At 41.1% G+C, this 26,876-nt stretch overlaps 2 protein-coding genes across 8 annotated transcripts in view; both read right to left on the reverse strand.

Moving 5' to 3' along the window:
- The window catches only part of LOC123763584 (uncharacterized), a 114,589-nt gene extending 111,157 nt beyond the window's left edge, over positions 1–3,432 (reverse strand). For 2 of the 7 annotated variants that reach the window (XM_045750756.2, XM_045750753.2), the window contains exons 1-2: positions 3,310–3,432; positions 1,462–1,815 (exon numbers count right to left, since the gene is read on the reverse strand). In XM_045750756.2, the coding sequence (XP_045606712.2) occupies positions 1,462–1,682 (221 nt within the window). In that variant the 5' untranslated portion in view covers positions 1,683–1,815; positions 3,310–3,432. Of the gene's footprint in view, positions 1–1,461; positions 1,816–3,160 lie in introns of all 7 variants that reach the window. The other 5 variants (XM_069304559.1, XM_069304557.1, XM_045750754.2 and 2 more) reach the window with 5 other exon arrangements.
- A 1,965-nt stretch (positions 3,433–5,397) lies between these two features.
- On the reverse strand, positions 5,398–18,309 carry LOC123763585 (FAST kinase domain-containing protein 1, mitochondrial). The gene is made up of 9 exons (XM_045750769.2): positions 18,018–18,309; positions 14,898–16,793; positions 14,342–14,527; positions 13,912–14,063; positions 13,335–13,485; positions 9,072–9,195; positions 8,321–8,434; positions 6,289–6,409; positions 5,398–6,022 (listed from the first exon to the last, which is right to left on the reverse strand). The coding sequence occupies exons 2-9, from the start codon at positions 16,791–16,793 to the stop codon at positions 5,815–5,817; spliced, it is 2,952 nt and encodes a 983-aa protein (XP_045606725.1). The 5' UTR covers positions 18,018–18,309; the 3' UTR covers positions 5,398–5,814.
- Positions 18,310–26,876: the final 8,567 nt, after the last annotated feature.

Consider the following 26,876-nt stretch of genomic DNA (forward strand, 5'->3'; position numbering starts at 1 on the left):
GAAGGCTGCAGACGTGCTTTGTCACCTGCTAACCGAGGTTATCAATAAAACACTCGAAACAAGAATCCCCAGAATTCTGGAAAAAGGTAAATGTAATCGCAATTTTCGAGAAAGGGGCGAGACAGGAGGCACTACTTTACACCAGTGTCACTGACAGGTATTCCATGTAAAATGCTGGAGATAGTAATCAGGTTGAGAACAGTGAAGTACTTGGAGAGGATGAATAAAACAAAGACGTGTAACAAAACATCAACATGGATTTAGAAGGGGAAAGTCATACTGTACCTGACAAACTTAATCATAGTCTATGGCAAAGTTACTAAAATACGACAGGAAAAAGAAGGCCGAGTAGATTGCATTTTCTTAGACTGTCAAAAAGCATTTGATACTGTTCCTGATGAAAGACTGGTATACAAGACGGAGAAGCAAGCTGGGATAATTGGAAAGACAGTAAATTGGGTAAAGGAGTTCCTGAAGGATAGACGATCGAGCCACATTGAGAGGTGAGGTCTCCAGCTGGAAGATTATAACAAGTAGGGTCCCTACAAGGCTTGGTCCTGGGACCACTAATTGTTCTAATTTATGTCAATGATCTACCCGTGGGAATAAGCTCGTACATATCAATGTTTGCTGATGGTGCAAAGATAATGAGACATTTAAAAACAGAGGAGGAATGTATAATGTTGCATGAAGACCTTGATACACTTCAGGAGTGGACAAACAAATCGTTGCTAGAGTTCAATCCCAATAAGTGTAATGAAGATGGAGAAGGGTGAAAGAAGACCAGAAGGTGTCTAAACCATAAATGGAAGACAACAACAGGAATCGGAGAGAGATTTGGGAGTGGATATAATTCCACCACTAACACCAGAGGCACATAGGAAAACCTAATCGTAGTCTGTTTTTTCGTTCCCTTAGCGAGGTTTTTTGTGGTGAGGACTCGGATATCTATCTCAATCCTTGCCTAACGCAAAATTACTTAAGTGTATTGTATTTAGCGTTTGAGAACTATACAGTCACGTAAGAAAAATCCTTAATATATTCTCTGAATATTTATTATTTGTATAATATTATATTTTAATAAACATGTGTCTCAAACAAAACCATGATGTCAAATTCAGATGTTATTATGCTAAAGTATCTATGTTATATAAATATAGCAACTGATAAGTCAAGCCTAAGCCTTTTGCGAACTGTAATATTTGAAAATGTAAAAGCGGTTTCATTCTCATTTCTTAGGCTATTAGCATTATACAAAAGCATAAAATGTGCCAAACAAAAAATTACTAAATTAGCAAATGTACACAGGCAAAACTGATGCACGTGCATATTAAAGGTTTACTAGTGAATACAACTGTGAATAGACTAACTCAACTCACTGCTAGGTGAATACGACTGAGTGAGTATATTTATTGCAAGGTAAGTCAGACTATGAGTAACTGGGTATACTCGTGTACTCACTGCTTGCTGGGCGACGGGCTGATCCTGGAGCGGAAGACGATACCTGTGCCCATGGGACACCTGTCGTTGCCACACTGTGATCTTAGGGTGAAGGGCGACGGCCGTTGTGGCGTGTGGTGTGTAGTCAGGTTCAACGCATCACTGGACAAGCTCTCCAGGGATGTGTCCAGCTCCTCAGACGTTGCTGATACGTCTATTTTGAGTGAGTTCGAGGAATCCATCTTGTATTTCCTCAGAAGCAATAGGCTAGGTAGGCTTTCTGCACCCAACGGCAGACTAATTCTTATGTGATTTCAGGCGGTCGGGACATTCTTTTCATTTACAAAATTATATTTGGGGTTTATGTTTTGTCCTCTATTAATATATAGGTGAAATTATATATTTATATATATAGTAATATATATTGATAATATCTATTGTTAATGTATATTAAAACACGCCGGGTTCACAAACACCTGCATTTACGCCACAAAATAAATATCTTAAAAGTTTTATGTAAAGCAATTATGGTTTAAAACTAATGAATGTAAAACATTGTCGAGACTGAACCCGTCAGAAATCTGAGAAACTAAGCAACACCCAAGCCGGGCCGGGGAGAAGAACACCCCCTGCTGGGCCGGGGAGCTCAACACCCCTGCTGGGCCGGGGAGCTCAACACCCCTGCTGGGCCGGGGAGCTCAACACCCCTGCTGGGCCGGGGAGCTCAACACCCCTGCTGGGCCGGGGAGCTCAACACCCCTGCTGGGCCGGGAGCTCAACACCCCTGCTGGGCCGGGGAGCTCAACACCCCTGCTGGGCCGGGGAGCTCAACACCCCTGCTGGGCCGGGGAGCTCAACACCCCTGCTGGGCCGGGGAGCTCAACACCCCTGCTGGGCCGGGGAGCTCAACACCCCTGCTGGGCCGGGGAGCTCAACACCCCTGCTGGGCCGGGGAGCTCAACACCCCTGCTGGGCCGGGGAGCTCAACACCCCTGCTGGGCCGGGGAGCTCAACACCCCTGCTGGGCCGGGGAGCTCAACACCCCTGCTGGGCCGGGGAGCTCAACACCCCTGCTGGGCCGGGGAGCTCAACACCCCTGCTGGGCCGGGGAGCTCAACACCCCTGCTGGGCCGGGGAGCTCAACACCCCTGCTGGGCCGGGGAGCTCAACACCCCTGCTGGGCCGGGGAGCTCAACACCCCTGCTGGGCCGGGGAGCTCAACACCCCTGCTGGGCCGGGGAGCTCAACACCCCTGCTGGGCCGGGGAGCTCAACACCCCTGCTGGGCCGGGGAGCTCAACACCCCTGCTGGGCCGGGGAGCTCAACACCCCTGCTGGGCCGGGGAGCTCAACACCCCTGCTGGGCCAGGAGGTGGACAAGAAGCTGCAAGTGACACTTCCTGCGTAAGGGAGGACATATACGCCTCACCAGTACGCTGGGAGGCGTCGCTCACCCACTTCATGTTGATAATGGAGGTCCTCACTCGCCTGGAGCACACCCACTTACCTACTGACCATAAACACTTTGTAATACATGCATGTCTAATTAGTGATCGGAATTGTTTAACCCACAACTTTGCTAAAGCACAATGGTGTAAGTTGCATAAACTGCGTTTTTGTGTGGTGTATGTATATATATGTATATCTTTATTATTAGACTCTTAATCATATGTCGCTTGACTTTGTATTAATACTGGAATAACATTATGTTCCTTACGCACACTTATTTCATTTGAAATGTTATCTTGTAATTACTTCCAAATATATATAGCATTGATCACACATAAAAGTTCTACGATTAATTTCATGACAGTATTCCATAAGTGATAATTTATATTAATGTACAATAATCAGTAGAACTGCTCAGCACTTCACACAAAAGTTGACAACGGTTTAAACTTGGAGATGAGCGCCGCGCAGCACGAGGACAACCAGGATGTGTGCAGGACGCAGCACCACGCTGGTCTGTGGTCACCCCGTGACTGGTCACCCTCAGCCCCGCCGCCCACACCGCCTCAACTACACGCTCACGCCATCTATCCTCCCGACTCTCAACTACACCCCATTCACATCTATTTCTGGGTGGTTGCTGCTAAATAACAGCTCCACTAACGAAATTTGCGCGCCGTATTTACTTAATCCAAGGATATTTATAGCAATAGAGTAAAATGCTGTTGTCAGTGGCACCTGTAGCTTAGTTTAGTCGGTCGAGGCCTAGGATGGACCTTAAAGAGCCTAACAGGTATAATTCCTGTCCCTGACAATGATAAATCCTAAGGGTACCGTACTTATTTATATTTATTTATTATTTGTATATACAATATGTACCTGCAGGATACAAGACAGAACACGAAACAATAGGTATAAATTGGATAAGTTTAGATTTAGGAAAGACCTGGGTAAATACTGGTTCGGTAACAGAGTTGTTGACTTGTGGAACCAATTACCGCGTCTGTGTTTACCTAAGCTTCTTAATAATAAATAATTTTACCTATTAATAAATATTTTATAAAATGAAAGTCTTGCAGCAGCTACAGTATCGATTAAAAATATGACATTAAAGAATTATGTTCAAGTAACTATTTTCTAAAAATTCCAGCCCATCCTCCTGTTTAGGTAATATTGTACTTTTTGTAACTATGTGGACCATCGTACATAGATGTAATTGACAATTAGATACTTTACTAGAATTTGGTATTATTCACTTTATAGTTCGAAAAAATAAAGATAAAACAAACCTAAATATCTCTAAGCCTAGTATAGTACATTTATGTACTATACTAGTACAATATTATACTAGTACTATACTAATACAGTACATTTATGTACTATATTAGGCCAAGGAAGGTTCAGTACAAAAATTACCAGTTTGTCCAAATTCAATAGTACTGATTTCTACTTTCTATATTACCTTTTAAATCAATATGTGTACATGGTCTTCATCGTTACTATAAATACTTCATAAACAAGAGGTTGCAGTCTATATTGGAGCTGTTTCATTCCCAAGTACCTACACTTCTAGGTGAACAGAGGCACCAGATGAAAGAAACTGTCCTGCATTTGTTTGTCTCGAATGGCAATCAAACCCAGGCCCTTATGACAATATATATGTAGACAATGGCACAACAGCTGGTTTTAATGACTATATTAATGGTTGCAGTTATGGTGGATAAGATGAATGTTTTTTCTTTATTTTATTATAGACCCCCCATTCCCACCTTGTGGGCGAGTGCTAGAAAGATTACAGTGTCAAATATACTAAGCTCAGGTAATGAACCTCAATGATCTGTAAGCTAAGCCATTTACATTTGCTGCGAGCAGCAATAATTACCCACAATTTTAATTTGGCTAACATGCACCCAGTAGAAATATGACTCCTGCCTTGATGGTCAAATGATGGTGATAGTTGGAATAACTACTGTACATTTCACTTTTTCTAAGATCGACAGTTTTATTTGAAATCACGGTGTATTTTTTGTTCTTAGGCTGTTCACAGGAAATTAATCCAAGGTTATAGTCAACCCATTTGAAGATATACCATTGTGCATGGCAAAATCTTTGATCTGTTCTGTCATGCATTCGGATGCAAACTGAGATGCAGTCCACATGAAATTGGACTGTTTCTATCATTAATTCTTCTTCACAAGTATGTTAAAATTGACTAAAACTGAATAGGTTAGGTAGGTTTCAAAATCCAATTCGATTCCTGGCAAAATAGGTCAGGTAGGCTTCAAAATCCGTTGCCGAATCATCTCGTGATTTTATACCACTACAGCCTAAAGTTTAGACACTGACTTATTATAATGTTCAACACACCAGATCAACATCCACCATACTCCTGTGATCAGAAGAGATGTCATACAACTAAATGTGAATATACCGTATATAATTTTTACATCACACAGCTACAGTACTTTATTAAGAAAGAGAAGACAGCTAGGGGAAATAGATTAGTAAATAATAAAATGCATTTTATTAAAAAACAATTCACTATGATACTATGTACAGTACATGCAATTTATTATTAACATCTTTATTGACAAAATATACAAGTTTACCCATCTGAGAGGATTTTGAGGAGCATTATCTTGTAATCAAAAACATTTTGTTTATGAACACAACAGATAATAATTAATCTATTCAAAATTAAACCATACAATAAATAAAAAGAGGCACATAATTAGTAAAAGATTTTACACTTTCAATGCCTACCTGGTGATGGTTATTGCAACAACGGTTCAGAACTGTAATTATTATTAACTTTTATTCATGTTGCATACAAAGCTAGTTTATCTATCAATGTCAGGTTGCCATCAAATTAAAATTTTTAAATCTTCCTAATAAAATCTAAGACTATTTTTTACTTTTACTTTAATCATGAATTTTCGGAATAAATTATATCCTTGAGATACAGAATTTTGTCTTCATATGTAGCATGGGCCATTGAGTACCACATATAATGTGGTACTTCTTTCACAGTGTAGCCAAGTATCTCTAAGTGACGACGTTCCATTTTATGGCGACCCAACAGCTGGCGACTGTTAACACAGTAGGCATTTTCCTTGCGGAGGAGAACAGCCACCCTTGTGTAGATGGGAAAATGTTCAATGATTAGTTTAAGTATTAAGCTGCAAACAAGATAACATTACTTCAAGATAATTTTGTCTTAAAAACATGATATAAAACATGAAATTAGTTTAAATATATTTAAAACATTATGTTATAATTACTGCTTAAACAAACCAGAGTATTTGATAAGTGTTTTAGGTCTCATACAGACTTGTAATTCAGCTGCAGCATAATTATATTTTGAATCAGATATACAACAAAGTGGCATTGTCATGCTAACCTTCTATATCCAGTTGTGGTCTCAATACCTATATTTTGGTGAGTGTTAGTCTGCTCTTTTAATGGAATGTACTCATTTACCGGGACTGCTCGATTTCCTTTGTCTAAAAGGAATTCAAAATCTGAAATAAAAATTTTGGATAAATAAAATACAATGTACACAAATCTTAAATGTAATATATGGCAAAATGCAATATTCACTATTCTACACAGATCAAATACACTGGGATGCTTCAAGTAATCAGTACCCCCCTGTACCCAGTCTGTGACAAGGCGTACTACAGTACCCAGTCTGTGACACGGCGTACTACAGTACCCAGTCTGTGACACGGCGTACTACAGTACCCAGTCTGTGACACGGCGTCTTATTTACTCCTACCTGGAAGGTCTCCAGTGTGTCATATTTAAGCATAGTTTGAGTGAAGCCATCACAGGTGGAAGGAGCAGACACTTTGATGAGTATTCCCTATGGTGTAATTAGACAATAGATGTTTCATGCAATGGAAAATATACTAACATGAGGGATATGAAGTTAATGCTTATTACCATGTTAAATATAGAGACATTTCAGTTTTACATGAGGAAGGTGTAGTGTGTAAAGTTTAAAGCATGGGGGGAAAAAGGACAACCGTATCAATAAATTGAAAGAGTTTAAAGCATATAAATTATAATATTTGACAATTATATTACTCAAGCCAAATTAAAGCCACTGCCCCTAATTGGTATTTAACCAAAAAACAAATGCTAAAATATAAAATTGTATTCAAAATTTTCATATATTTACTCAACAAATTTATCTGCTTTGTGAAACATTCAGCTGTGTCCTAGCTAGTCTAAGAAGAAACACTATCAACAAGCAAGGTAGGCTTTAGTCAAGCTCCCAGAATACAAGCATGATCAAAATGATAACGGTAACAAAAACATCATGTCCCTCCCCGTCTCATCCCAAATCCTTATCCAGATCCCTTCCAAGTGTTATATACACTAGTCGTAATGGCTTGGCGCTTTCCCCCGATAGTTCTCTTCCCTTCCGAATTTTGCTTTCTTCCACGGCCTTTGGCATTTTCTAGGCAGCCCAGACAGCTGACTATTTGTCCCTAATCTGGGGACATTTGTTGCTTTCAAATTTTGTTCACAGCTGATATTTGGCCTCAGGGCCTCTATAATCATGCTAATGATGTCCCCTTGTTCCTTGTTGGATGTCCTGTGGCCTTGCTATGGTCTTGCTGCATTTGTGTACATTTGGGCAGTTTGTGTGCAGCTGTCATATTTGCTCCAATCCTCCTTTTCCTGCTATTTTCCCTCTCAAGGATCAGTCCAGTTTGTCTTTTATTTCTTGCAAAAGCCAGCTTCCTCTACTGAGAAGCCATTGTGAGTAAGATACCAAAGAGTACTTTTCAGAAATTAAGTGCCGAATGTAATGAAATGCTCTTATTAAGTGGGTTTCCAATAAACCCTAGCTCCTGAACTGCTCCCTTTTTCCTCATTGGGGGTTATAGGATTCTGAACAGGTAGTTCCAATGAGGAAGCAGTCTGGTTGAGACCTCAGGTAATCTGGTCTGCCATCTGGTGGCAGTCAGGTGTAAATTTCCTGACAGGGCAGGTGTAAATTTCTTGAAGTCAGGAATTTACCCTGTAGCAACAATTGTTTGCCTTGTTCACCTTGTTACCTTCAAGCTGCAGATGTTTCGGTTCATCATGAATTCGTATCAAGAACAATTTGATAAGGATCCTGGATGGACTGAAGAGAAGGGAACTATCAGGAGAAAGTGCCAAGCCATTACAACTATATAGCACTTGCAAGGGATCAGGATAAGGATTTGGGATGGGACGATGGAGGAAGGAAAGGTGCCCAACCACTTGGACGGTTGGGGATTGAACGCCGAGCTGCATGAAGCAAGACTGTCGCTCTACCGTCCAGCCAAAGTGGTTGGGCTGGATGGACTGAAACATCTTTCATTTCATTTCACCTGCACAGGATTGGTGATATGGACTGTAAATTGTGTTACAATAACATAAGTTAAATAACATACCCAAAAGATAATAATATGGAGCTTTGACATTGGCCCTTAGCACATTGGGACCCCCAACCAAATGAGAGAGCGCTTGGTGCACCTCACTGTTGAAAACACTATTAGGAACTGGAACTGTTCAAAGAGAAATGGCATTATTGTTATAAACAAAATAACTACATCCCTAAATATATCTGAAAAATTATATTTACTAATAATTTTTATAATAAAATATAATATTATAGATAAAAACTATAACACTGCTGCATTATGTGCATGTAATAACTCTTAAGCTTTATTTACCCACTAATGACCTGATGCTTCTAAATACCTTCTTTCCCAAAATGTATAGCAGTAGTAGTTTCTAATTTACTTTTAACCCTATTACAATTCTTTTAATTATTGACATACTGTATATAATTCATCCACATACCACGCCACACAATCATCACTCCTGCCCATCAACAATTCACTTACTCTCTTCAACACAGATACAGTACAGTATATGTAATGTAATATAAATGTATATATATATATTTTTTAAACATTCAAACTGTATTAGGCACTTATTTAAATTAAGTATGTTCCTTTATTTGCTACCAAGTATGTCATCAAGCAGGAGGCATACTGTAATTATTCTGACTTAATCATTGTATAGGAAGCTATCTGAGTATGTTCTATGAAATCCAGCTGTTACTAAGTGTAGGAGCTTTTAAAACTTTGTGTTAAATTTCTGAGTTATGTGACCCAGCTTCAAAACAAAAATACAAACCTGTTTGAAGAAGTTCTTCGCAATATTTTTCATGAAACCAAGGAATTTTCTCCTCTGGGTGGTCAATGCAAACAGCACGATTTAAGTCCATAAGTGTATAGCGTACACGTGAGGGGTATGTTGCCTGTTGAAAATTCAAAATTTGAATATAATGAACACAGTAAGCTGGTGGGCCACTCAGAGGTTCATTGAGATACTGTATACATACAGTATCTCAATGAGCCTCTGTGGCTGTCAAACCTTAGAAAATCTAACTGGGCCTCAAAGGCCAACTCAAGTATAACAGAAACTAAAACCAGAACCGGCTCTCTCTACAAGGTGAACAATACTTGGGATAAGAGATTAACCAAAACCTGAGAAAACTTACCAGAAAGAATAAATGCATCAAAATGAGCAACTGCTTGAAGGAAATTAGTAACCCTGCAGCAACAAGGCAAACAACTGGTGCTGTGGGATAAACACCCCAGTCATGATGTACTGCCATCACCAGGTGTTAGCCCAAGTCACCCAAAACCAACACAAAGTGACCATCTTATTCACAGGCTATTCGAACATAACCTACGCCTACACACATGTGTACACACAAAATATTTATAGGGAGAGTGATCACTTCAAATGTGGAACATTCAAGAAAAGTTCTGAAAAATAGGGGTTCACCTTCTTTCAGCCAAGCGCCGGTGTATGAAAGCCTACATAAAGTGGGTATCCAGGCCAGAAAAAAGTATCCAGGAATCAAGCTCATACTGAGAAGGAAAAAAAGGGAAAGGTAGAGAAACACATTTGTATGGTGTAACAAACCCGCTCTGCCATGTAACAAACCTCAAAGTGGGTGAAAGGACAACCATGGACTCAGAGAAAGAAGGCTCAGAGACTGAACCAACATCCTCTCTTGTACCCTGTGAGAGTGTGGGCAGAGACAAAACATCAGCAGAAAAAGCACTGAATCCTGGGTTGGAGACCCTCAGCTAAAGTCATTTAGGAGCCCAGATCAACAGAGAAATCTAGGAAGCCAAATGAACCAAAGCTGGCCAATTTGGACAGTCAATGTTGAAGCAGAGGAAGCCAAGAATGCTGGCATAAATTTGACCCAGGTGTCCAAGACAAAAAACTGAAGATGCTCCACATAAAACAACTGGAGACAGGCAGCCACGCCACCCAGCTCAGCCAGGAATCACAGAAACCTAGACTTATGGCTTTCCTGAAACACAGCTGCATCTTGATAAGCCACCACTCGAGAGGATTGCTCAGCTAGCACACAAGTCCAACACCAGGAAACAGCAAACACCCAAGGATGAAAGGAGTCCTGGACCCAGCAAGCATAGGCAGCAAGAATGACCATTGGGGTCTAAAAACACCAAATCACATGTTGCACACAACAGCATTATCAGGTACAGAGACAAGTGAGACTGCCATAATAGCTCATTAAAACATGTCAACTTGACAAACCACAATCTCCTAGCAGCAAGGGATACTGGCTGCTTGGATCATCCACAGACAAGAACAATCCCTCGCATGACCCAACCACATCCTTGACCAAAAGATTGGGCCTGACGGCACAGAAGACAAAGCCAGATTCAATAACCATAAACACACAGCTAAATTCTATCACTCCCCATCAACAGGCTTTGCAGTAGGACAAAACCCCCTAAACACTATCTAAAAGTCAGATGACGTGCGAAGAGCCAACTTGAAGAGGAGGTAACTCAAGTTCCTCAAAGAAGTTAAGTCTGGTAGGGCAAGGAAAACACAAGCCAGTTACCAGGGAGGGAAATACAGAAACCGACAAACAATCGGAGCAAAACTTCAATATAATAGAGCACAAAACTCAAACATGAAGCATGAAATGGAACAAACAAAAAATCAGTAATAGACCTGGATGGGACAAAATATTCAAAAGATAGCCAACACCATTTATCAAAAAGCCTGAAACAGGATGTAGGCCCGTCATTCTAACCTTATTTCCTAAGGTTTGACAGCCCCGCTTCTATTGCTCAAGAAACTACTGAGGGAGGAGGGGCCCTCCTAGAAATATGTTAGAATAATTTTAGGAAATCAAATAGATGATACAGGTATATGAGGCAACACTAGTGCCTAGTAAAACAACATATAACACTAGTGTCTAGTAAAACAACATATAACAAGTTATATATTTTCTTTTATACATTTAAAAGCTATTCAGTACCACTCAATTGCTCCTGAAAGCATGATCCTACTGACCACTACCAAGAATTTGTTGTTGGTTGTTGCTCCAGGTCCTGGCTCGCTTGGGGACTTACCAGGGAAGAGTAGTCCTGTTGGCCCCCTGGTGGCCAGCCCAGCCTTGGTTTCAGGCACTGCTGATTCGGTGTTCAAACCCGAAGGTCTTCCCATGGCCCCGTCTCTTTCAGCAGATTGCTCTGACCAGGTACGTGGCTGGTTTGATCTTCTCATCTGATGTTTGCACCTGGTCTTTTTGACATGAGTTTATTATCACTTGAATGTATGATCAGGTGGATTCATTGATGGTATCCCACCTGCATGTTTCATCTCAGCGGCAGTATAAGTTTCCTGACAGTCCTTTCGACACTTCTTGACTCTTCGTAGGTTGTCTTCGATTTATGATCGGATTGTTTTGCCCTTTCTCTCCTGGTTGTTTCAGGACCGTCATTTTATGCCGAATACTGTCGCCTCATATCGTGCGGTGCTCGTGGAGCTGTTGAAGCATGTGTTCGGGGTGGATGTCACTTCTGCTCTGTTCCACAAGCTTTCTTGGGCATTGTTTCACTTCCGGCCTGCTCATGTGCCGCCAGAGCCATCCTAGACATTGGGCCGTGTGTTCTCTTTTCTCTCTTTTCCTTGGTTTGTGGTGCCCCCTTCAGTTCAGAACTGTTTTTGTAAGGCTCTTTTCTTGTTGGCATTGACCTCTGGGGGTCGGGTCAGTAAGCTTCATGCTCTCCTCCAGTTTCTGCTCTTTCGGTCCTGGTGGTTGGTTTGTTCATTTGCAGCCATCTCCTTTTCTGGCAAAAATGAGACTGCTGCTTTCTGGAGGGGTCCTTGGGTTGTTGATGCTTGGTTGGTTCAGCCGGGGGTGCATCATGTTTTGTGTCCAGTTGGGCTCTTAGCCGATACTTGGGCGCCACGGCCTCCATGGCAGGGGACACGCTTTGGGTTGATTTCCCTTCTTCCCTATTCCAGGGCGTGGGTCTCCCAAGGCATCCACAGGATTATTCAGTCCAGCCAGCCTGCAGTCTATTCCCGTGATGGTCGTAAGTTCCCGGTTTTGGCTCCTGTTTTTGGTAATATGTCCTGGGGTGACTTTCGGGCACAAAGTTTATGGTCGACGAACAGGGTTCTGGCCAAACGGTACCTCGTTAATGTTCCGGACAGACTCGGGCTTGTGTAGCCTTGGGTCGCAAGTAGCCAGTTGTTTCAACTTCGAGTCAAGAAGCGAGTGGCAGCAGCCTTCCAGGTAAGTTCCTCTTTTCCTTTATCTTTGGTTTGGTAGCTCCAGAGAGCCAAAAGGGCTCTCCACAAAAAACAGCGTTGAATGTAATGAAACGCCTTTTACTGGGCGAGACCTGGAGGTTCCCCAGCATTCCTCCCTCCCTCCGATTGGCATTTGTTTCGAATTTTTTATATTCAGCCTCTGAACTTAGGTTGGGTAGCTGGCACGGGAAGTCTGGGGCTCTCCCATCCTCCCTTCCAGGGAGGGGGGAGATGCACAGAGAGCAGCATGGCATCTGTGGTAATGTCATGCCTGTTTGCTTGTTTCAATTCGGGGAGTTCTGCCTGCTCGTTCAGCTTTCGTTTTGTAATTTTTTACAAGTTGTAGTTTGTTTTGCGATTCTTACCTTTCTGGGGTACCTGACCAGATTGATGGCAGACATAGACTGCTTCCATCTATAAGTACTGTAATGTGCAACTTGGGAATGTCTATAGGCCATTGCTCCTCGTGTCTTTCTGACGGGGCCAGGTTCTGACTCGTGGTCCCCGTTAGGCCTAAAACTCCATTGATTGACTGTTGCCATGGTCTAATATATTCACATCAGCCCGGTATAGCTCCAGGGAGCCGAAGGGGCTCTCCACAGAAAATAGCATTCATTCAATTCATTATACCATGCACACTTTATTGCATCACAGACAGACAAGTACCACAACAGTCCAGTAATCATCTAGAGTCGCACTCCTCTAGGTGCACCTCACAAATTGTCAAATACAATACATTCACTTCATCCTTACAACCCGTTACCACAATGTATATAAACACAATAACAAAAATCATACCTTTGAATAGCATTCCGATATTTCTTCATCTAGCTGATCCAGGAAAGTGACGTTGAATATATTGTGAATTAGCTTAGAAGTCAAGTGGCCATACATATTCAGCGCCAAACACATATTGAGAATATTCAAACCTTTCAGACGACGGCCTTCACTGAAAATTAATAAAAATATTATTTCTGAGTTATATCTACAACTTTACATGGCATTGATCTAGTAACAATGCCCATGATAATTACAAAAACTGTCCTGTGTGCTGTTCTATGAAAAAATTGCAGCAGCTGTAGTCTGCTTAGAAGTGACATTTAACTGTTACAATGAAAACCATATATTAAACAAAACAATATTACATATAAATTGTCAACTACAATAAATGTAGGTAATAATATTTTATTCACTTGGGCACCTAGAAGCCTCGAATCTCCAACCCCCAGAGTGGGAGGTGCTCAAAGATTCGAGGCTCCTAGGGCCCAAGTGAATGAAATATATTACATATGGTTAAGTATCTCACTCTCCACAAAACAGGTATGTCTATAATTGGAATAACAATAATTACAGTTATTAAGAGCAAGTTACACACTTTAGAATGATGGTGGTGCATGTTGAGAAGAAGTGTTCTCCAGCAGCAGGATAATAACCCAGATTATATAAGCAGTTGAGTACATGGTCCATTGTATCTGCCAGAATATGCTCTTCATTATCAACCACATATTGTGCTAGGGCATCCAGTACCTGCAAAATTACAAGCATAAAATTAATCAGATATGTTTGGATCATATGTTATCATGAGAGTATCTCCAGACAGTTGTGACTCAGGATACAAACAGTACTATAGTAAGTACTGGATGCGCATTGATGACAGTACTGTAATGAGTACTGGATGTGCAATGATGACAGGGTACTGTAATGAGTACTGGGTGTGCAATGATGACAGGGTACTGTTATATTTTTTAACATATACTAAATACAGTAATGTAATTATATAAACTAATGAAAGCATTAACCCTCACCTCTGGTGCCATATACTTTGTATTGTAAATAGCGAAGCATATATCCTTCACACGGCGTGAATTTAATTCATGAAGACGAGGGATGAGTGCACTAATGAGTTTATCAAACAGGAATGTTCTGGAAGACCCATGTCGACACAAATAAGCCCGAGTAATGTTTGTGACATCCAGCAACGACTCGGCAGTCTGACATGTAATGAAAATAATGAAAAATTTTATCTTAACAAATATGAACTGTGCAATCATATATATTTTGTTCACATTATCCAAACTATTCAGAAATTTACTACATTCTTGGTATGGTATTTAATTACACCACATTATTGCAAAGGCAAAACATACTGAGGAAGCATTTTGCAATACACATTAAACATTTATCTCACATAATTTTCATATTAAATTATCTAGTGGTCTCCTTCAGTAAAAGTATAGCAGACACCGAAGTTCAACAACAGTTTTATAAAATTGTCAAAGTTAATGGGTGTAGCAAAGCCCCATAATGCAATATCCAGCTAAATGATAATTTTATAAATAAATGTAATGTAATTAAACATACCTTTAAATGTTCTTCTGCACATCCATCAAGCATACGGCTAACTGCTGTAATCTGCTCCATCGATCGCCTTTGAATATTCTTTAGATTTAGAGCCAAAGCTATTTGGATACCCCGAGACAAATTTAAAACATCGAGAATAGAAAACTGAGGACCACACTTGAGAATTTTGTCCACAACTTCTTCAGGTATTCCTTTATTGTTATTATAGGCCATCAGGAATGATGACATGCTTGCCAGCCTGCTTGGTATAAGTCCAGTCTGGCTGTAAATATCCTCAAGTAACAGCGATGACATAACTTTTTCCAAGCTAAAATTTCTGTATGTTCCACCTAAATTGTTATTGAAATACATGTATTTCTGGTACACTTTTCTGCGAATTGAATCTTCAAAGCCTAAGTAAGTGACAGGAGCTCTTTTAATCTCTCTCTCAACAGCTTTCATAGAGTTAATCCAAAAAGCATTGCACAACTGGATATTTGATGTCTTAAAATCCCTTAAAATTTTGAAAAGGATAACAATATATTCATGAAAATCTGAATTATCAAGGTATTCAGCAACTAACTCTTCAAAGTATCTCTTGGCTTTTAATGAACAATAAGGAGCTAAAAATATGAGTTCAGACCCTCCACCAGAACTTTTAGAAATCTCAAACAGAGATATCGAGTGCTGATGAATTTTCCTAGATAATGCTAGTGGTTCTAAACAGCTCTGTAAATAGTTACTTAAATCCATAATTTGCATAGCACTAAGCAGGTGAACTCTATCTACTAAGTACAACATTAAGCGACGAAAGAGCAGCCTGTGCTTTGATGGCCATTCCATATAGCTTACAAATTTTATAATTTTCAATATTACTTTGGAGTCACATTCTTCAAAACAACCATCATCTAAGTTTTTCTCAATTAGCTTTCTGTAATCATCTAACAAAGATTCCGTAACAAGTTTCTTTGTACTATTTAGACATATAGTTATCAAGTATAATTCATCAGGTGTTGAGCAAGTTTTAAGCTTTGCTGCCACGGCAGGTAATAACTTGGACTGCATAAAATAAGCCTTAATGCCTTGGTCACGAAGATATACTGTAAGTCTTGAAAGTGCATTTAAGCTAAAGTCATCTAATCTTTCCATACACAACACTGTTAGTTTCTGCATAAGAGTTGAATCATTTCTCAATCCTAATTTATTTAAATACAAAAGCAAACAAGAAAGTGCAGTATTATTTAAATTTTCACAGACATTTTCTAAGTGTACTAATAGCTTTTTAAATACCGAATGAGTCAAAATTTTCTCCAATAAAAAATTGCGTTGAGAATTTGTCACAAATGGAGAATCAAAACCATATCTTTCGTACATCTTCTGAAGATCCCACAGTGTAACAATAGCTTGACTTGACTGCTCTACTGTTAAATGTTCTCTACAGTGCTCCACTGTATCAAACACTTCCTGAACACTATTTGCTTGGTTAAGTTTAGTCACAACTGGATCATTTAGATTTTGGTACAAGTTAACCCGTAAGAGGTCAAACTTATCTTTCTTTAATAATCTACGTCCAATAAAACCATCATTATCAAATTCGGAATCACTAATGATACCTGAATCATCAGAGACATCATCACTTGTTTGACTAACTGATCTAACAGAAGCTTCAATTTTGGTAGGGATTACAATTCTCCTCCATCCACAAAGGAGACATGTCTTGGGATATTTTACATGATGATTAACAGGTAGGAAATGGACAGATCTGACACATGAAAAATAGTGTTGGTGATTGCAATGATGCTGTTGATAATGGATCCTGGGAAAATATGTCATCTTGCACATAGCTTCAAAGTTAAAGTGGCTCTGACTCTTCATCCGTGGGGAGAAAAGTGGAAGGATGAACTTCACTCTCTGCATCTGAAAGTATTTTAGATTTGCATTGTAGATTGACAAATATTAGAGAACAGTGTATGTGTTTTCACAAATAAATTAAAACAAAGCTGGATCAGAACTGTATATCAATTAAATCATTAGCAGCATATGATTACGAGTACTGAATACAAATATAGTTAATCTGTTCAAAAATAACTCCCAAAAATCAATAATTCTATATATAAAAAGATAAATATATTCATTTATAACTTCAATAATTTTATTAAGAGTTCATTTATATTATTTGTGGGGTTACAGTTCACATTGTAAACAACAGTTTACCAATGGGTTTTAAAATATAACCTAACCCTGCCCATCTTAACTTTACTTAACATACCCTAATGATATATTGTCCTGTTTTTAATAAATAGAAAACGAGTTTTGTTGAAATGTCTCTACAATTTGATCGCACCCCATTCTCGAGTCCCCCTTGGCCCTCGACCCAGCAAGTTCCTAATTTATTTTTTTAGTTCTACCCCAAGGGGTGAGTTTATTGGGCAGTGCCACAAATCCTGAGTGAACATATTGCCATAGCAGCATGTACAACACCCCAGTAGGAAGAGCACCCACTGGGTTGTTCATCCTGTCACTTTCTTTTTTTTTTTTTTGATATATACAAGAGTTGTTACATTCTTGTACAGCCACTAGTACGCATAGTGTTTCGGGCAGGTCCCTGGAATGCGATCCCCGCCGCGAAGAATCATTTTTACAACCAAGTACTCATTTTACTGTTGAGTTACAACAGAGGCTACAGTTAAGGATTGACGCCCAGTAAATCCTCCCCGGCCAGGATACGAACCCATGACAAAGCGTTCGCAGAATGCCAGGCGAGTGTCTTACCACTGCACCACGGAGACTGGTTCCCAAACACAGCTGAGACTTGCTTAACTTGTCAGAAATGCTATGGTTATTAGTGCCTTTAGATATTGTATGTATTAGCTCTATAAATCCAACATTATGTTTGTAAATCATCTATGTATGTACTTTCCCTGAATAAAAAAATTAATTTAATTGTAATTTAATTTAATTTAATTTCAAGTGAACAGCATATTTACACTGGCTAAGTATGTTTTTTTTCTCTCACGTGAATTAATTGGGTATTATTCAACAATTATAATATACTTTTATATTTGTGTCGTTTCAGATCATTAACTGAATACATTTAATTATAACTAGGCGTAACAGAATAATGCTTGATATTAGATCAACCTCGAATTGTAGTTAGCAAGTCCTTAGCATGTAGGTGTTATGGTGCCGCTGAGGGCGTCACACTTGGGTGGCAGCGGCACTCATGGCTTCTCAACCTCTCCTCATACTGCTTTTATGTTTTAGGCTCCTCATCTGCTGTGAATATTAGTCCCGTCGGCCTGGAATGCCTCATACTCCGCAGGCCTACACGTGCAGCCTCCTCACTACGCCATCAGCGGCTCCTCATTGTTTACATCTTAGCCAGCTGTTGTGTAAATGCTTCTTCATTCATGGGTCTGAATGTGATTTAACTAAAGATATTTTTCTAAGCCCTAAAAATTTTGAATTGTGCGCAGCTGGTTGGATTTCAGATAATTCAGCAATTCAATACTATACTGTATAACATGGCGGGTATTTCAAATGTGAGAATGGGCATATGTGTTGCCTGTACTCTCACACTTGTAATTTACAGCTTATCATGCCGACTTAATCTCTGAAATGTTCACCATTGGAGGATTCCTTATCTGCAGGTGCCTGAAAGTATTGAATCCCCTAATGGTGAACATTGCAATTGTAAACTATGTGATCAAGAGCTATACTGTTATTGCGTATTAGTGGCTTTAGGCATAGTATGTACTAGCTCTATCTATAAATCCATTATGTGTGTAACTCATTCTGAATGTATGTACTTTTACCTGAATAAACATTATCTTATGTTATCTATATATCTTCGATTGCCCTGTTATCAATGAGTCCAGACCAAATGGTATTAGGTACTTTGCGCTTTGTAACTACTTCATACATTCACGAATATTGGAAGATATTCTTGTGCTTTACTAATATTCTAAGCTGTTCTACCCAAATTTTGCTGGTGCAGGCTAATAGATTAGATTCGGTACATATCATGTTCTCTCCTGATTCCATGTATGAGTATCCATCCTGTGAGATGGGGATATTAGATGAACTTATAGCTAGTTTTTTATCTACACTGTGTAATCCTTTATGTAGAACAGGGCAGCAGGACATTGCTACGTATACCTAAGCGTGTTAATAAAAAAAATCCTTAAAGGTTGAAGTTGATATTCAACGTTCTTTCACATCTTGCTGTTAGTGCTTAATCTTTATTGTTTCCTCGTCAGTGTGGTATGTATTTGGGCTTATATAATAATTTATTTTATTGGGGACAGGCAGCCTATGTATGTATACAGTAGGCTGATATCGAGGTCCCCCCCAAAAAAAAGCCCTTACTGACCCTCCCCAATATAGATGACGCCACAACAGTTGAGAAACTCCCGAGTGTCTATTTACTGCTAAGAGAACAGCGGCATTAGGTGAAAGGCAATGTGCCCAACCATTTCTCTCCTGTCCGGAATATTACCAAGACTGATTTTATTACATAAATTACATCATAGGTCAACTGGATGACGATAGTGTCTCTGTATATGGGTTGTGTAAGGGAATTTACAAAGTAATAAACCTTTAAGCATTAATGAGCACTCCAGCTGTAACCTCTGTAAAAAAGAGCTATGACACACTGCTCAATACGTACTATGTTAGTGAAAGATTAGTTATTTTTCAGATCAAATGACATAATATACCACGAATTCCGTAACTATTTTATTCACTCGCATATTTCAGAAGACATTCTCATGCTGTACCCAGTCTGCTAATGCAGGCAAGTAGAGTAAACTAATATTCCATGTATGAAAATGTTGAGGAGCACAGATTTTAGGCATGATCCCTGCTGAGGCGTGTTGGATGTTGGAGTGAAGGCACCAGGTGTTTACTTCCTAATGAAGAATGTTGTACTATTTCTCAAGAAGGTTCTAAATGGCATCAGTATAATGGCCAATTATATGTAGGGACATTGTATAGCTTTTAAATCAGTCCATTATATCAGAGATTGATTGGTGAAGATTAAGCCATCCAAGAGGTGGTACGGGCATGAGTGCTTTTTTTTTTGAGCACGAGCATGAGTAGATTTTTTGGAGTGAATGTGATCTTTGGTCGTGAACGGATATACTGTGTGTTGAGCTCACATTTAAATCGTCAGTCATTACTATGTGGCTGCTATCGCGGGGAGGATACTGATTGACAGTATTTATGAGGGTCTCCAGCTGCTGGACACCTTTTTTGACCAGAAGAATGGCAGTATTGATGGTTTCAGGGTAGTTACTGCAAGATTCAGGGACTCTTAAACCTCTTCTGAGGTCGTTCGTTGCTTCACATTCTAGGAGATAGTGAAGTAGTGGCTTTTCTCTGTTTGTTTGACAGAAGATGCATTCCCAATCTTTGGGATAACCAATTTCCCAGTTGCATTTAGACTTTCTTAGTTATATAACAGTTCTTATATTATATCAAAAGCTTTATATACTCCTCTTGTGATTATAAGTACACATACAAGTTGGTTCATTCGGGCAAGTAGTACCCCTCGATGACGACCCTATGTAGGTAGCTACTTATCTGGCTGCGGGTCTCCCCATCATGACTATATTTCACCCTGTGCACCCGTTGCTCTGTGGTCTTGGGACTAAGGTGGTCTGCCCCTTGGCGTGGACCTGGGCCATATTCTGCAGCGGGAATATGTCCAGGTTAGGGCTTTCACAGAGCAAATCTCAAGGTCGCTCTTGGTGAGGTCCATATCCTGATTTCGTGATAATAGGGTTTCGTAGGTGATTTTGAAGGCATGTTGGACGAATCTGTGCATGGGTTCTCAATCCAAATTGTTTCTTAGATCAAAGTTTGATATATTCCATATTTCAGCTGAAGCAGTAAAACATGATATTCTCAAAGCATTGACCGGTTGTTTCCAACCGTAGTTCACTAATTGGTGTTATCTTTTTTTGTGTTGTTTATGCAGATAATCTCCGCTGCCTTGAATGGCTATGGCAATTAACCTAAAGTTAGAATTTCATTTTATATGTTAAAGTGATTGTAGATCTTTGGTAGTAATTTGACTTTTCTGACGGCAATATTTGCGGGACTCGTTGGGGGCTTCATTGCATGCACTTTAAGGTCTTGCAGTTTCCCGACGGGTTATTGATCGGGTGAGCGGGGGGGGGGGGGGGGGGGGAGGCAGTGTCGGGGTTCCGTGTCACTGATGGGGGTACTGTGTAGGGGGGACTAATCTGTTTTGTCCCCTGACTGACCGTGTCAGACTGTCGGTTATTCTTTGTCCGAATGTTAGAAGCTGATAGGGGTTTTTTTCCAGACTGAGCCCATGAGGTCTCCTGGTTCTTGTGCGTCTTCAATGTTAATGCATTGTTCCTGACAATCCTCAGTGATGTATTGTATATATGAGGTTTGTTTTCTCCTCAAGCTTGTAGACACAAGACAGTGCTGCTATTCTGTGGTTTTGTCATACATGGGACATAAGTCTACAGGTGATGTGAGTAGAATCTACTTTGAATGGAGTATAGAATGTCTTCTAATATACGTTAAAATAACAAAATAGTGTCTAAGCTTCAGGTACGCCATGCCACACGGGTTCAGGTGATTGATAACTGAGCATTCAATAATAAGCCATCCTCAGGGTAGGAAGATAAAGTACATGAAGTTATACCTGCCATAAGTAACGATACACAAACGTAATTCTGGCAATTTCAATGTTGATGGAAGCTTTTTGTTGTTTGTTCGTATAGTTTTCAGTTATAAAATAATCACAACTTATTGGTAGTGATTCCAACCCTTCGGTGCGTCAGTGATTCTTCTCCGTCTCCCTCTTATATCTTCAACTACGATAGCTTTACCAGCTGACATTGGGATGCTAGGTCCAGTTTTAAATATAATAATGTACCTGAATTTTACCTGAGGACCAATATCTCTCTAGTGGCCTCGAAGAGGACAGGAAGCTAGCAACTTGTCAAAGGTCCCACCAATTATCCTGAATATTTTATCGAGCTGGATTTCAAGTTCAGCAGCGCTTTGGCATTTACGATTTGCTGGTAAGCGGTTCCATGGGTTTATAACTCCCTATTGGTGGAAAAATATTGTTTTCTGTTCTACGTTGTTGCTTGTTGAGCTTGAAACCGTTCTTCCTTTTTTTGTTTCAATAATAATAACAATTAAAACAAACTATGGGCAGATTATATTGCATGGTATTGATACATGATATAGCATACTGGGGCTGGCTGTGTGTTGTGGAGGTGTGTTGTGGTGGTGTGTTGTGGTGGTGTGTTGTGGACGTGTGTTGTGGACGTGTGTTGTGGACGTGTGTTGTGGACGTGTGTTGTGGACGTGTGTTGTGGACGTGTGTTGTGGACGTGTGTTGTGGACGTGTGTTGTGGACGTGTGTTGTGGACGTGTGTTGTGGACGTGTGTTGTGGACGTGTGTTGTGGACGTGTGTTGTGGACGTGTGTTGTGGACGTGTGTTGTGGACGTGTGTTGCGGAGGTGTGTTGTGGTGGTTTGTTGTGGACGTGTGTTGTGGAGGTGTGTTGCGGAGGTGTGTTGTGGTGGTGTGTTGTGGACGTGTGTTGTGGAGGTGTGTCGTGGAGGTGTGTCGTGGAGGTGTGTTGTGGAGGTGTGTTGTGGTGGTGTGTTGTGGAGGTGTGTTGTGGTGGTGTGTTGTGGAGGTGTGTTGTGGAGGTGTGTTGTGGAGGTGTGTCGTGGAGGTGTGTCGTGGAGGTGTGTTGTGGAGGTGTGTCGTGGTGGTGTGTTGTGGAGGTGTGTTGTGGTGGTGTGTTGTGGAGGTGTGTCGTGGAGGTGTGTCGTGGAGGTGTGTTGTGGAGGTGTGTTGTGGTGGTGTGTTGTGGAGGTGTGTCGTGGAGGTGTGTTGTGGAGGTGTGTTGTGGTGGTGTGTTGTGGAGGTGTGTTGTGGTGGTGTGTTGTGGAGGTGTGTCGTGGAGGTGTGTTGTGGAGGTGTGTTGTGGTGGTGTGTTGTGGAGGTGTGTTGTGGTGGTGTGTTGTGGAGGTGTGTCGTGGAGGTGTGTTGTGGAGGTGTGTTGTGGTGGTGTGTTGTGGAGGTGTGTTGTGGAGGTGTGTTGTGGAGGTGTGTTGTGGAGGTGTGTTGTGGAGGTGTGTTGTGGAGGTGTGTTGTGGAGGTGTGTCGTGGAGGTGTGTTGTGGAGGTGTGTCGTGGTGGTGTGTTGTGGAGGTGTGTTGTGGTGGTGTGTTGTGGAGGTGTGTCGTGGAGGTGTGTTGTGGAGGTGTGTTGTGGAGGTGTGTCGTGGTGGTGTGTTGTGGAGGTGTGTCGTGGAGGTGTGTCGTGGAGGTGTGTTGTGGAGGTGTGTTGTGGTGGTGTGTTGTGGAGGTGTGTTGTGGAGGTGTGTTGTGGAGGTGTGTTGTGGAGGTGTGTTGTGGAGGTGTGTTGTGGTGGTGTGTTGTGGAGGTGTGTCGTGGAGGTGTGTTGTGGAGGTGTGTTGTGGTGGTGTGTTGTGGAGGTGTGTTGTGGAGGTGTGTTGTGGAGGTGTGTTGTGGAGGTGTGTTGTGGAGGTGTGTTGTGGAGGTGTGTTGTGGAGGTGTGTTGTGGTGGTGTGTTGTGGAGGTGTGTTGTGGAGGTGTGTTGTGGAGGTGTGTTGTGGAGGTGTGTTGTGGAGGTGTGTTGTGGTGGTGTGTTGTGGAGGTGTGTCGTGGAGGTGTGTTGTGGAGGTGTGTTGTGGTGGTGTGTTGTGGAGGTGTGTTGTGGAGGTGTGTTGTGGTGGTGTGTTGTGGAGGTGTGTTGTGGAGGTGTGTTGTGGAGGTGTGTTGTGGAGGTGTGTTGTGGTGGTGTGTTGTGGAGGTGTGTCGTGGAGGTGTGTTGTGGAGGTGTGTTGTGGTGGTGTGTTGTGGAGGTGTGTTGTGGAGGTGTGTTGTGGTGGTGTGTTGTGGAGGTGTGTTGTGGAGGTGTGTTGTGGAGGTGTGTTGTGGAGGTGTGTTGTTGGGAAGCTTGCGTCACCAAGGCCGTCCTGGAATAAATATTGAACACAAATTCCTCTCCCTCTTAGAAAAATAGTAATAATAATGATAATAATTATAATACAGACCATTAAACAGAACAACAAATAATATTAATAATAGAGATCGTCAAACAGAACATCAAGGCATGTGGGAAAGCATCCAATATTCGTGAGTGTATGAAGTAATTACCTTGTACTGTACCCCCAGAGTTTGCTAGTGGAGGCTAATAGATCAGCCTCGCTTATCATGTTCTCTCCTAATTCCATGTATGAGTAACCATCCTGTGAGATGGGGATATTAGATGAACTTATAGATAGTTTCTGATCTACACTGTGTAATCTTTCATACAGAATAGGGTAGCAGCACATTGCTGTGTATACTTAAGCTTGTAAATAAAAAAAATAAAAAATCAGTTGAAAGCATCGGAGTGTGTACATGTGAATGCTACACAATATTCATCTATAGACATCCATATGTGCTGAAATACATGTGAAGAACCTCACACACACTCTCACAGCTCCCTGACAAAAGAGAGCAAGCTTAGCTGTCAACACCCACATATCGTGTCAGCAAGGCGGACAGCCCGCCTGCTATCATAACTCACGCTGTAATTCCCATTTCCAAACTTTTTGATTCCCCCTTTGCCTCCTCATCCTCTTTACTTCTCCTCCCCCACAAAAAAACGGCGATGCCAGTGAGTCAGCATTAAAATTGACAAACAACGCATAATGTTCATGAGTGATTACTTAAACTGTACGAATACTTTTGTTTAGCGAAATTTGAAGGACTTTACGAATAATAAAACATAATATCTGCTTTACTAAATGTTCTTTCTGACATATATGAGCCGGGGTTGCACAGTAATGATGAGTGATGATGGTGGCGCATGAGCAACAGCAGCAGGAGCAGCATACTACAATGTCATCATCATATGCAGGCTGACGCCGTGTTGAGCAATACCACCACCAGCACCTCCAGCGTGGGAGACGACCTGCAGCACCTCCTCTATGTGGAACATCCACCTCAACAACATCACTTATCATCAAAAATCATCAACTGTCAGCAAAAAAAAAAAAAAATGGATGGTATAGGGGGGGTAGATGATAAATTGAGTCCCATTTCATAGTATAACCTGAACACTACCCTGCAATGTTTAAGCTTGCAAGTCATAAATATAGCCTACAAATATAGCCATAAATAAAAGCCTACTTAACCTATTTCTTCCCACACTTTCATGGGGTATCAATATATTTCATTACTGAGAATCAATAAATCGATTACACTACAACAGTCATCCACAGCAACACCCATCTCTATAAGACCAGGTGTAAATGCTAATTATAAATTGATTTATTCATTATATACAAATATATTCACTCCCTCTTAGCAAACTGTTTAACATCATAGCTTTTTCCTCACCATACCCAGTGTGGCATGCTTGCTTCATGCTTGCTCATGTCCTGCTTGTTCACTCCCTGCTTGCTCACTCCACGATTGCTCACTCCACACTTGCTCACTTCCTGTTTGCTCACTCCCTGCTCGCGCACTCCCTGCTTGCTCATTCCCTGCTTCCTCACTCAGTGATTGCTCACTCCCTGCTTGCTCACCCCCACGCTTGCTCACTCCCTGCTTGCTCACTCCCTGCTTTCCCACTCCCTGCTTGCTCACTCCACGATTTCACTCCCTGCTTGCTCACTCCACGATTTCACTCCCTGCTTGCTCACTCCACGATTTCACTCCCTGCTTGCTCACTCCACGATTTCACTCCCTGCTTGCTCACTCCACGATTTCACTCCCTGCTTGCTCACTCCACGATTTCACTCCCTGCTTGCTCACTCCACGATTTCACTCCCTGCTTGCTCACTCCAGGCTTGTTCATTCCACGCTTGCTCACTCCACGCTTGCTCACTCCACGCCTGCTCACTCCATGCTTGCTAACTCCACGCCTGCTCACTTACCACGTCCGCCCACCACCTTCCAGGCCTTTCTCTTTTCCTCAATTTAACAATTTCCTCTAATATATTCTCTTCGTCAGCCTACCATTGTTTGTTATTTCAGCTTGGCCCCATCATCTCAATTTCTCTCTCCACAGTCTTGCGGTTTATTGACTTTTGCACTATCACATTTCAAAATTTTATTTCTTAAGTCACTATCTGTTGTCTTAACAGCCTACATGCCTCTTAGATTAACCATTTTTACTGCTCTAACTCTTCGTTGTTTACGTTCATACCACATAAGATGTACTGAGGGGACTAGATAGACTAGGTGGACAAGGGCAGTCTTTTCATATTAATAAGAGAAAGTAGGACAAGAGGGCATAAGGGAAGGGAATTTTCAGAGGAAAGCACCAAGTCATTACGACTATATAGCACTTGGAAAGGGTCAGGATTAGGATTTGGGATGGGACGGGGGGGAAGGAATGGTGCCCAACCACTTGGATGGTCGGGGATTGAACGTTGACCTGCATGAAGGTCAACCGTACATAAGAGTCGGCTATTACTACTACTTCACACAGTAACAAAACCAGACGGCTAGCTCATACATATGACACACCATGTTGTCATCACAGTTCCACCACATCTTCACTGCAAGTATCATTCGCAGTTGAGCTTATTTTTTGGAATCTATTGATAACATGAAGAGCAAAGTGGGTAGACATAGCCAGCACCTCCCACACTAGATCATTCCTAATGTGAGGAATGGCTAGACCCATCCAGCATACGTAGCATGAAATGGCTATTTACTGTATTTGATTACAAATTATAACATATATGAAGTTCTTGCCCTGCATCCATATTTCGCATCTATGGTAGATTTAAAAAAAGAAGTATTTTTGCATAACGAAAGTAAGCAATTATGAAAAGAAGGCTGGCACTCGGGGAGATTATGTAGCAAGCATAATGTAAGTATAAGCTGTATATATAGATCGATAGATAGATCCCGTATCCTGTCTCTGTTCATATTTTATCGTGTTATGCTTAGTAGAATATACCAGCTGAGAATA

This window comes from Procambarus clarkii, chromosome 52 (genome assembly GCF_040958095.1).
Source record: "Procambarus clarkii isolate CNS0578487 chromosome 52, FALCON_Pclarkii_2.0, whole genome shotgun sequence".
In the NCBI taxonomy this organism is placed as follows: domain Eukaryota; kingdom Metazoa; phylum Arthropoda; class Malacostraca; order Decapoda; family Cambaridae; genus Procambarus; species Procambarus clarkii.